General features: G+C 34.9%; 1 protein-coding gene across 1 annotated transcript; it reads right to left on the reverse strand.

The window, feature by feature from the left end:
* Positions 1 to 1,022: 1,022 nt before the first annotated feature.
* On the reverse strand, positions 1,023 to 10,636 carry LOC130809828 (glucose-6-phosphate isomerase 1, chloroplastic). Its single transcript, XM_057675660.1, has 14 exons — positions 9,892 to 10,636; positions 8,502 to 8,618; positions 8,231 to 8,329; positions 8,053 to 8,136; positions 7,708 to 7,851; positions 7,565 to 7,630; positions 7,358 to 7,426; positions 7,143 to 7,250; positions 5,160 to 5,212; positions 4,901 to 5,039; positions 3,277 to 3,433; positions 1,622 to 1,700; positions 1,447 to 1,513; positions 1,023 to 1,360 (listed from the first exon to the last, which is right to left on the reverse strand). Exons 1-14 carry the CDS (start codon positions 10,432 to 10,434, stop codon positions 1,235 to 1,237), a joined length of 1,851 nt encoding a protein of 616 aa, XP_057531643.1. The 5' UTR covers positions 10,435 to 10,636; the 3' UTR covers positions 1,023 to 1,234.
* Between the last annotated feature and the right edge of the window lie 1,135 nt (positions 10,637 to 11,771).

Here is an 11,771-nt window from a genome sequence, read left to right on the forward strand (position 1 = left end):
AAATAACACATTAAATTGCGTAAAAGTCAAATGTAACAAGTATAGTGAAACGGAAGAAGTATATATATTTCATCTATTTTATTATACTTATAATAATTGTTACTATCAATTATAAGTATTTTAGAACAAAGGTAATAAACTAAGTTTGCTCGTGTAAAAATATGGCATAACCATTGGATCTAAATCAAATAAGGAAGTTAAAATTGGGAATTCATGGTTTTAATCCTAATTTTTTAAGAGTTAATGTTGGGTGCATGTCCCTTATTAAACAAGATAGGAGCGGCCATCAAGTAAACATGGAAGCTGACATCATAAGAGTGGGTTTAAGCATCTTTTACGTCAGATCACAAATATTAATACATCTTTTATCTATTTGTAAAAACAAAATTTAATATTAATAATTCAATCTTTTAATTATCTATTTTTAATTTTAAATTATTTTTTAATAAATTAATATTTACTTTTAGGTTGTTGCCGGCATTCTAATAAGGTATGTTGATAGCAAACTTAGAATTATTATAAAATAAAAAGTTATGTTGATAGTAAAATAAAGTCAAATGTTAAATTATTAAAAAATAATCCAATGGTGGATTAATCATAGCAGACAGGTGAAAGGTTGTTGGATTATTAATATTAATTTTTCCTTTATAGAATCGAACTTTTGCTTATTAAGCACAAGTATCACTTTTTTTAAGATCAATTTTTATATAGTCTTTTTATTTTCTCAGTCTATTTATAATTAAAATTTTACACACAATGAAGCGTACAAAAGAATGGTCTCTAAAGTCTCAACTCGTAAAAATTGACAGATTTTTTGCAAGTCCTATGCAATTTCAAGAATTATGATATTTTTCTAACATTTTTATATCTTTAAACATTTAACATATATTATTTATTTTAATTTTAAGAGTTCTAATTTTTTGGGCTCAATACAATCGAATATGTTGAAGATATCAAATTCCGAAGAAAGTACAATACAAAGGTAGTTCTCAAAGATGTCAAAATAGTAATTGTAGAGCATATAAACAAAACAAGATATAATTTCATTCCTTTTCTCAAATTTTTTGGATGCAATGTGCACTTTATGACATACCATCGCTGATTCAAGTTTTGCAAGTCTTAGAGACATTACATATAAATTACCAACAACAGATTACATTCCATTCCTCCGGGCAACTTCCGACCATCACAGCGCAACACTCCGATTTCCTTCCTTCTTTATTTCTCAATTTAATTACTCATCAACGTTACATTCGCCAAGGAAGGCCTTGATGCTCCGAGGAGAACCACAGTTTCCTTCCGCAAGCAGCACTCTGTCGTTGGCTGCCATGTGCACTACTAACTTGTATATCATTTCGATCTGCACAACATAGTCAATTAAGCTCCAAATTAGAATGTAGGGCCAAGTAAGAAGCAAGCGCAAACACGTAGGAGCAAACAATTTACATCGTCAAGGCAATGGCAACGGTCCGCAATTTCTTCGATTGTCAATGGTTCAATGGGCTCCTTGCAACTAAAAACAAGTAAAAACACGTTTAGTTAGTTGAGGAAATGCATTGATGGAGTGGATGTAATACACAACACGTACAAGCGAAAGAATGAAGAATTAAGGGAAACACACCTGGCCTCGTTGAGCACAGCAAGTACCCTTTTCTGAAGAGCTAATACCTCTGCTGCCGCTTTTTTACCCGCCTCCACACCTTCATGTCATGGTAAATTTGATCCGTCACATAACAAACAAAAACATAGTAATAATGTTCGGAATAAATAGATCCCTCATTTTGTCACTCAAGGGAGTGTTTGGTTTGGCACAAAGCGTTTTTGAAGAGTAGTTTGGCCATATTCTTCCATTTGGTTTGGGAGGGAGAAACCTAAGGATATGATTTGGGAAGCAAGCAGTTAATAAATATATTGGAGTAACTATTTCAAGTAAATAGATTTTACACCATAGATGAAGCTTCCTTTCGCAACATTGAATGATTAGCCATGTATACCCACGATGACATACAGTGGAGCATGTTGATAGGGACGTACCGTAGAACAAGCAGTGACATTAGATAACAAGGAGATGCTCCGAAGTGATTTCAGATCAAATTTTCCAAAAAAAGGAGGGAAACTGACCAAAAGTTGACTCAGAAGGATTAAAATCAAGACTAGGTAGCTTTAATGAACAATTGCGGCTCGTTTGGTAATCAGTACTAAATGGTAGGAATGGTAATGGAAAGTAAGTGTAATTTAGTAGAAATATCTCTTGACAAGTTTAATGACCATGGTTATCCTCCTCCAACAATCTTATTTTCTTAACAAAATTCATTCCAATGCATTACCATTTAAACATGTCGTATTAGATAGTAATGGGAAATTGTGAAGAAAAAACATCTTTTATGAACAAACTTTCATTACCATGGGAATGACATGATACTAATCATGAAAATTTACACTACAAATCATTTCTATTCCCATCATTTAGTACCGTTTACCAAACGGGCCATTGGGGTATTGCACGATAATAGCATATGTACAAGGGTGAAAAGAAAATTCAACAGTTAAATCATCATATTACAGATCAGAATGTTAATAATTCGGACAGATATTAGCAATAATCCAAGATGGAAGAAGGACAGATACTTAAGCTATGATGGGTGTGCGAGGCAAACATTCAGGGATAGAACTAAGAATGAAGATATGTAAAGAAACTTAAAGCGGCATAAATTGAGGGTTGGAAGAAATAGAATCGACTATGTTGGTGTAGACACACATGAAGTAACTGCAAGAAAATCTCTATTCGCCGTAAATTAAAAGAAAGAGTTGAAACTACAAGTACTGTTGTACAAGTGGAAGAGGGCAAAATGACTTGGATGGCATCAGAGAAAAGTTATAATAAAAAACGGTCAGCAGGAGCAATGAAATTAGACAAAAATGAATGAAAGTAAGTTTTTGGGATGACCACAAGAGACAAACTCATAGATCATGCAGTCAACTCCATATTTTCGCATTGAGGCTTTGACATTGTTAAGTTGAATAAGGATTGCGACATATTCCTTTGTATCTGTTTGGTTCGGAGGTAACGCAGCCGATGCGATGCGATGCGACCTTGTTTTTACTCCATGGACTAGCGTATCCCAGACAACGGTGGAGAGGGTTTGTCACAAGAGTGAAAGGGAAAACCCTTAACCACTAGGCTAACCCACGATTCTCGAACCAAACACAGCCTTGATTCAGATTGGTGCATGGAATTTTACAATAAGTCAATTGAGTCAATGCCATGTATAATACCTGGTTGGTGATATGCATTAATGTTGACAAGTGAGGCATATAACCCAACAGCTCGTTCGTATAGTGCTATCATTGCACCAACTGCCCTAGGTGTCACTTCTTGGACAGTGACCGAAATAGATTCACGATTATTTGCATAAAGAGCTGATCTTGTCCCCTGTAAAGCACCAATTATTTGCAAAAAAGCATCAATTAGATAATGCAGAAAGAGCTACCAGTAGACGGTGTTCCAAATCCAGCTAACATTTCCGAAAAAAATCCAGTTAATATTTTAGGGCTCTCCGTTGAATCTCTGTAATGGTTAATTAAAATCAGCCTAAATTCAGACTACTAGAATCAGCATATTTGATGTGTCTGACCCCCACACCAGATGGATCAGCCAGGGCCCAGAGATGAGATCCCCGTGAACACAATTGGATGAAGACGCATCATCGTCAGAAATCTTACGCATTAAGGCTATGTACTGTAGTCTGTACAGTTGCAATTTCAACATCATAGTGAAAAGGTTATTTCAAGCTTAGTTTTAAAAAGCGCGCCTTTGCTGCCTCGTGCGCCTCGAGCTCAGGCTCGACTGAAAACGCCTCGGATAGGTGAGGCAAAGCCCACTACACGAGGCGTGCACCTTGGGCGCCTCAATGCGCTTCACGCTTTGTGCCCTCGGTGCACCTCCTTGTTGGGTTCGGTAATTAACTTATGCTTGTTTGTTCGAAAAAGTAGAACTTGAAACTGAAAAATCGTTGCTTCTCTAAGAAAATTAAAAAGTATTCGAAGAAGAAAATAACTTTTGGAATTCTTTGTATTCTCATTATAATAGTTTTGTGCTAAAGTGGTGTTTGCCGTAAAATAATAAATATTTTAAAGCTTGTTGATACTAAAATATGAATCATGTTGTTTTAAGTATTATATATGTTTTAAACTTGACTTTTAAGCTTTAGCGAAAAAGTGCGCCTCTCATTCAAAAAGTCCGCCTCTTCGCCCTGCGCTTTGCGTCTAGGCTCTAAGGGCCTTTAGCGCCTCCAGGTGCCTCACGCTTTTCAAAACTAAGATTTCAAGACTGCAAAAGCTAGATTCAAGTATCAAAACTCATCCCAATAATAATGAAACAGATTAAGGTTTTCCTCTGTTCACCTACAAAGTTTCCACAACAAAATGATATCAACATGAAGGCGAATAAGATCAGATCATACAAATTCATACGGACTACTCAATTTCACTTCAAGCCTCAAATAAATTCATTTCAGTTCAAATGTATAAAATCCACCCATACAAAGCTAGGTTAGTCAAGGTAATCTACTGCAGAAAACAGGAAGTGGAATAAATTTAGGGCAAATTGCAACTATATAGTTTCCATACCACAAATAGAAGGCATCATGCAATGTAATTCGTGACCTTAGAAGAATCTAGAATATTTATAAGCAGAGCCCTTATTTACCAACATTTGATCAAATATAAATATATGCTATTCAGGCCAAACCCCATAAGAAGGAAACAATACCAGGAAATCAAGTAATCAACTAAACGATCTTCCAAAAGAAGCTAACTTGGGGAAACACACTGCAAACTAAGCCTAAACAATTATCATTTGATATGCAAATAAGATCAAATCAAGTATCAAAAGCTTAACCTGTAACATTCCAAAGAGATAGTCACCACATGTTACACCTGGTTCAAGGTCCCAGTCATGACCAGGAGGTCTATCACGCAGTACTTCAATAAACGTGACAAAGAAGTTGTGAACACCCTCCCTTAGTTGTTGAATATAGCTACAAAAAGAAAGATTATTCAGTCATAGAAATCCCGAGATATGTTTATCCATATAGAAGGCTCATATGAATAACAATAATCCTGTGCTGACACAAAATTACACATTTGCAAAAACTTACGCGTGCTGATCTGTGCTTCCTTTATTTCCATAGACAGTAATCCCCTGGTTCACCTGTCACAACAAAGAAGACACTAAATAATAAAGGCTTTTGGAAAATCCAATAAGTCTAAATACATTTACAATTGATTGGTTAGGTGATTAGTTGGGGTATTCAAAATAGACTCGACCTGACATATATCCGACCTTGTATAACCGAACCAACTTTGACATGACTTTAAATATCGATTTACAATTATGTAAAAACCTCTGCAGACACAAGAACCACTTTTGACCCTCACACAAAACCGATCTGATAATCGAATGAACACCGATAGTGTTTGGTAAAATAGCTAATTGGACAATTTAAGCTTATTTTGGTACAAACAGATGGTTGGGGGTCAAACCATCGAATTCAAGTGTTGGATTAATTAGCTGGTTAAAATAACTTGTTATGAATCAGGTATTTGTTGTTCCTAGCAATGTGTTCTAAATTAGCTTGTTTTTCGTTTGCCAAACACCCTCCTTTTCAATTGTGCTACATAAGTCCGCAATCATTTGTCCAAATGTGATCATTAATTAGCACTATATGCTACTAAGGGCCGAGGATCATTAGCAAATGTGTCAACTTGGGTTGGTCAAAACGTATTTAATCATTGAGCTATTAGTGTTCGGTTCGAGCTCCAAGCATCAATCAACTGCTTTGAACTCATGTTGCAATTTTATTAGCAACTACACGTCTACACCACTTTAGGAAATCCCAATTTTATCTTCTACTAACCTATTATGAAAACAAATGCCCACTTATGCTTACTAATTGTTTCTTCCCCATCACATAACTCTTTTCTCTTCAATAACCCTTACACATTCTCTTACTACTTTACTCATTTTATCCACTTCAAACGATTGTATGCTGAAAACATTTTTGCCCATCCCCCACTACTATAATTACCTGTCTCAAACTAAATGCATGCAGTCATAATTTCCATAACAACTTTTAGTATATGAATGTTCTGAAGCATCAATTAAGTCAATTCTCATGGCAAAGAAGAAAAAAGTAGACGTAGCCAACAAATAGATGGGTAAATTATACATGGGTATCTTTAGATTAAATAGAGTTGAATGTCTATTCTAATAAATAAGATTTAAGTTTCCAGCCTATTTTCTAATAGTTTGAGACCCTGAGTGTTTGTTGTAACAAGCAATTGAAATAGATAACGGGTAAAACGGGGTTTGTTATTGGTGTCATTTTTCTAGCATAAAAATTGAAATTCCAAAACATCACCTTAAAGTACTTGACTATTGATACCATATAGCTTTAGGAGTAGTAGGTAAGTAATGTGAGGGTAGTATCTTATGACTTAGTGATTAAATCTGGTCTACATATTTTCCATTGTGGCTCTTTCTACACCAAAAAAAAAATGAATACCATACTTCTCCAAATCGCATTTCTTACATCAAATAAGTATCTGGTACAATTTCAAAGCACCACCTGTTATGGCTTAATAAGAATGAAGGTAATTATAGTCGAAGATGTGGAAGTACTCTTGATCCCTTCAGTGCTCAATTATTTCATTTTGCCAATGTAAATTCAGTATTTGTATAATCTCATAATTAAAAACAACATTCGATAAACCCAGTGCCCATAGGGGCTACCACCTAGGAGGGGTTTAGGTGAGGAGGTTGGTTGTACGCAATTTCACCTTTATAGTAAATCTGGTAATTTCCAGATCAACCCTTGATCGTGAACAAAAGACTTTGTTGGCTGTGCATATAAAAACACTGTTAAAGATGCATGCACTTAATCCTGCTGCATCACTACAAGCTATCAGGTCGTATATTAGTTTGGTGTCTAATCCAAGAAAGCACGGCAACCGGCTCCTAACAGAAGCTGCCAAAAGGCAGAATTTCTAGGCAAGTGAACAGAAGACTAATGTAAATGATCCTCCAGTAAAGAGCTATTATTATATGGATGAACAAAAATATGACTATCCAACATGCATACCCGGTTACCGTCAAGGTCAAACTCCTTTCCAAGTGATTCCATGACAAGCTGTTGCAAATACCGGCTAAAAAGTAATAGACTGTCCTTGTATGGAAGTACAACCATATCCTACACAAATGAAAACAGAAGGGGAGAGACGAAATCAACAATTCGTAGAACTGAACAATATGTCCCCAATTATTCAAATCACACATACACCAAGGAACAATAAATACCTTGGAGCCTACACCATCTGTAGCCCAATACCAGCACATAGCCAGCAATGCTGCAGGATTATTTCTCAACTGTAAAGGAGGATCACACGAACAGAAAGAGTAAGTATGGTGATTTATAGTCAGATTACAATATATTGCATGATTTATCTTTCATAAGAATACAAGTACAGCAATCGTATAATGAGCATGACAAGCAAGAGAGCTTACCACAGGAGTTCTAGTTTCCTCATCCATTAAAGCTGCACCGGCAAGCATTTCTTTTATGTCAATTCCCTGCAGAGTCATGGCTTCAGAAATTGAACCTAATCTAAGATGCGGTATATTTAAGTGCTCGCAGTGAGAGGACTAACTTGAAGCGCTGCCGGGAGTAAACCAACGGCAGACATTACAGATGTTCTACCTCCCACCCAATCAAACATTGGAAATCTTGCTATCCAGCCTTCAATTCGTGCAGTGTTATCCAACAAAGAGTTTTCTTGTGTAATAGCAACTCCCTGCCGATAGCAGTAAGAAGGTCCATCATATGAAATATATATGCTCTTATCTAATTGTCAAAGAAGATTAAATTTTCCAATTGAAAACACTGAGCTAATATGAACTAGTCGCAGAATATATAAGAAAAGGCATCCTAATAATGCATATAAGACATAGCATAACATTTATGAAAAGTTGAAACAGGGAGCTGAGATAAAGACCTGTTTTGCGAAAGTCAATCCAGCTTCACGGAAGGCCTTTTGTACTTCCAACAAACCATTTCTTGTTTCTGGCGTACCACCACTCTGACGAGAATGGAGGAAAACGAGGCAATTAGTTGAGTTGATTAACATTACTGAAACTCATATGCATGATAAGAGCAGAAACTTGTCTACAAACCTTTGAAATAACAACCACAAGTGTTGTAGCTAACTCAGGACCGAGCTGCGCAATTTGATGATCAATTCCGGCTGGGTCTGTATTGTCAATAAATCTAATCTGCATGATGTACAGAAGCAAAACATGTTCACAGCTTAAGTAAAGAGAAGAAATTCACAAGAAAAGGTCGATAGACTCTAAACGGAGAACAATACGCGAGCATTGACAATGACGAGAAAATACGGCTTGAGGAAATTAATGAAGCTAATTTTGTAGAAAGATAATCAGATACCTTTAGAGGAGGATTGTCAGGAGCCAGTGCTTCTGCAACAAACTGAGGCCCAAGCGCAGAACCACCAATTCCAACAGAAAGTATTTGGGTAAATTTTTCGCCAGTCGGGGCCCTAATCTGCAACACTTAATGTAGTATGATACCAAAAGCTCCAAACGTAACATTCATGAAACATAAATACTATGCATCCATCATGGTACTATAACTAAAATGTCTAAATACAGCTCACAACTTTTACCTTAACACCACACATAAAGACTCCATTTCCTACAAGTTTTTAAACCCAAATTTTGATACTTCTAGATCAATACAACTACGGAGATCAATGACTCCATTGTATAAGCTTGACCTTGATCATTACATTTGCCCTTAGCTGCTTTAAATTATAATTTTCAGTTTGCACTTAGTGTAACATAATTCGCTAGCTAATTCACTTTTAGAATTCACGATTCGCTCAAATTTTTCCAAGAATAGCCCAAAACCGACCATATTCGGTTTTTGCGATTCGTGATTTGCTAGGAGATTAGCGAATACATCATATTTCAGTTTTAAAAGTTATCCTCAAAGATACCGAAACTTACATTAAAGCTTTTCATGAAAGCAACAACTAGATAAAGTGAGCAAGTCCTTTTAAGCTTGTACTAGTTACCAAAGAAACTCAATATGGCTTCACTACTTTTGCCAAAAAAACCCAACCCCAAACTATCCATTAACAACTTTCCACCATGTCACTAACCTACAATGATCTCATAACAATGAAGTACCTGACAAACACAAAGATATATTCCCTCCATATAATAAGATGTTTACACCTTCTATTTGTGTCTGTTTTATAAAAAATCTTCTGCATACTTTTAATTATTCCTTCTTTTGGTAAACTCACTCTCAAATTTGTACCTACTTCTTGAAGTTGCAAACCACCCTTTCATCAAAACATACCACAAACTACAAATGTTCCTCTCATCACATTAATTCATCAAAAATAACGACGACTTGTCTTGTATGAGACCATCTCACCATGAGATGGATTCATATAACTATTCCATATCTCAAATTGATCGCTTCAAAATTGTAAGTGATCACTTTTACTCCCTTAACATGCATTCGGTTACCCCAATGTCATTAGTGGATCCACCTAGGCGGTGTTTGGGATCCAAAAAGTTATCTCCATTGAAACTACCCAATATCTCCATTCAAAGCGTTTAACTTTAATCAAACTTACCACTGTGGCAATGAGAAAAGAACATATAAATAAAAAGAGCAAAATGTTATTCTTACCCTTTAAAAAGCTTAAAGCTAAGTATGGAGCATAATATATACACTAAACAAAAATGCGTGAATTTGGCATGATAATAAAATGATCCAAAAAAACAGTATTTGGAAAACAAACCTTGCCGGAAACAACATCATGAGCAAATTCCCAAACACGATCAAGAGTAACATCAATCTGGGTCTTCAAAAATGAGGTAGGAGACAGATTAGAATTCCTTAACCAATAATGACCCACCATTCTTCCTTCATCAGGGTTAGCAATGGCACCATTTTCAAGCTCTTCCATAGCTTTAAAAGCTTTCTGAAACTTAGGCTCCATTTCCTCAACAAATTCCTCGGTAAACCCCATCCTACTAACATCCAAATAAAGACCCAACTCTTTGTGTTGATACAACCAATCCACATATCTAGCCCACAAGGCTTGTGGGTCTTTCTCCAAAAACCCATCCCCTTTCTTCTTTTTCTGTAAAGATGGAAGATTGTTATTGGAATATGATGATGAAATTGAAAGATCTGCTGGGATGTCCTTCGCAACTGAACAGATTGGCCAAAAGTTGACAGATTTGGGGTTGGAAATTGGGTTTCTTGTGATGTTTAAAAGGGGGGAAATTTTGGGTTTTAGAAATGTTGATGAATAAAGATTTGAAATTGAAGATGCCATTGTTGATGTTGTTGACTCAAAAGTTTTTTTCTCAAATGTTAAAAGAGTGATGTAAACAAGGGAGGATTCAGACCATTGGTGGCTGGTTGGTTGATATTTTTTGGTATGTGAAAGTTTGAACTATGGAAAGTAGTGAAAATGTCTTAATTGAGCCTACATTTTCCCTCTAAAATAGTAGTAAAAAGAAAATTAATATTTTTAAGAAAAATTGTATATATTTGATAATAAATAAAAAAAATTGTGTATCTAATTAAAAATGTTAAAATATATAAATGAGATTAAAAGCAAGTGATGATTCATTATCTAAAAATAGAAATAATATTAAAATAAAATGAACAACTAAAATGTAAAATGATGTTAAATGAAAAGAACGGACGGAATATATTCTTTATATTAACTCGGTTATAAAATACTTACAATTAATTGTGATATATTATTTGGCAAAATATCAATATCACTTCTAATTATAATGTAACCAAATAAGCATGACGTTTGTGGTCTTCAAAAATAGGCCGGGATTCTCTGTGCATAATGTTGTCAATTGTGACAGGTAAAGGTTTGTCATCTTCAACATAATTTAAAAATGGTGGGCTGAATTTGTGTTGATTATTTTAGGCTGTTAATATTTAATTTATATCTTTCATAAAGATACTTACGTGGATTCCTTTATGCTTTGTCCTCATGGTTGGATGGTGATTTCTTCCCTTTCATTTTTAAGTGACGGTTTCTTTGAGAGACCAGTTTTAATTGATCGGCCTATTATATATTTTTTAAAATATTGTAGATTGACATTAAGAATGATGTAAGTACATATTTAAGATATTAAAAGTAGACATTAAGGATATAGTAAGTAAGCATTAAAAATACGATAAGTAGACATTAATCTTTAATCGATTGGACTTGAAATATGTCTCTCAGAAAGATGGTCTCTGAAAAGACTAGCTGATTTCATTTTTGCCTTTTGTACTTGATCTTCCATTGGTGATCATTTTAATCATTAAATGGGATATTTTCTTTGAATGGGAACACATTTCATGAGCAAATGTTCACCTTAAACCACGTGAAAGAGGAGCAAGTCCATTAGAAATTATGTATTGAGCCTATTATGTATAATAGTATTAGTCTTGTGTATAAGAGTTTATTTTATTTGTATGTTTAGGATTTTAGTGAATTACAGTTTTAATGTTTATTTTTTGTAGTTACAGCCACTAAAATATCAAAGTCTTTCGCTTTCAAGTCAAATTACATAATTTCAACTATTTTAATGGTGGTAAATTTAGGTGAAGTGGTCGAAATTCTATGAAATGGATTGAATAGGCTTGATACTTTGATGTTGT

The sequence above is a fragment of the Amaranthus tricolor genome, chromosome 4, assembly GCF_026212465.1.
Source record: "Amaranthus tricolor cultivar Red isolate AtriRed21 chromosome 4, ASM2621246v1, whole genome shotgun sequence".
In the NCBI taxonomy this organism is placed as follows: Eukaryota; Viridiplantae; Streptophyta; class Magnoliopsida; order Caryophyllales; family Amaranthaceae; genus Amaranthus; species Amaranthus tricolor.

Coding starts and splice junctions, on each gene's coding strand:
- LOC130809828 (XM_057675660.1), bottom strand. CDS start 10,434: ATGGCATCTTCAATTTCAAATCTTTATTCATCAACATTTCTAAAACCC. Junction 5,040..5,159: donor GGAAGCACAGATCAGCACGC/GTAAGTTTTTGC, acceptor TTCTTTTTGTAG/CTATATTCAACAACTAAGGG. Junction 1,701..3,276: donor TAATGCATATCACCAACCAG/GTATTATACATG, acceptor CATGACATGAAG/GTGTGGAGGCGGGTAAAAAA.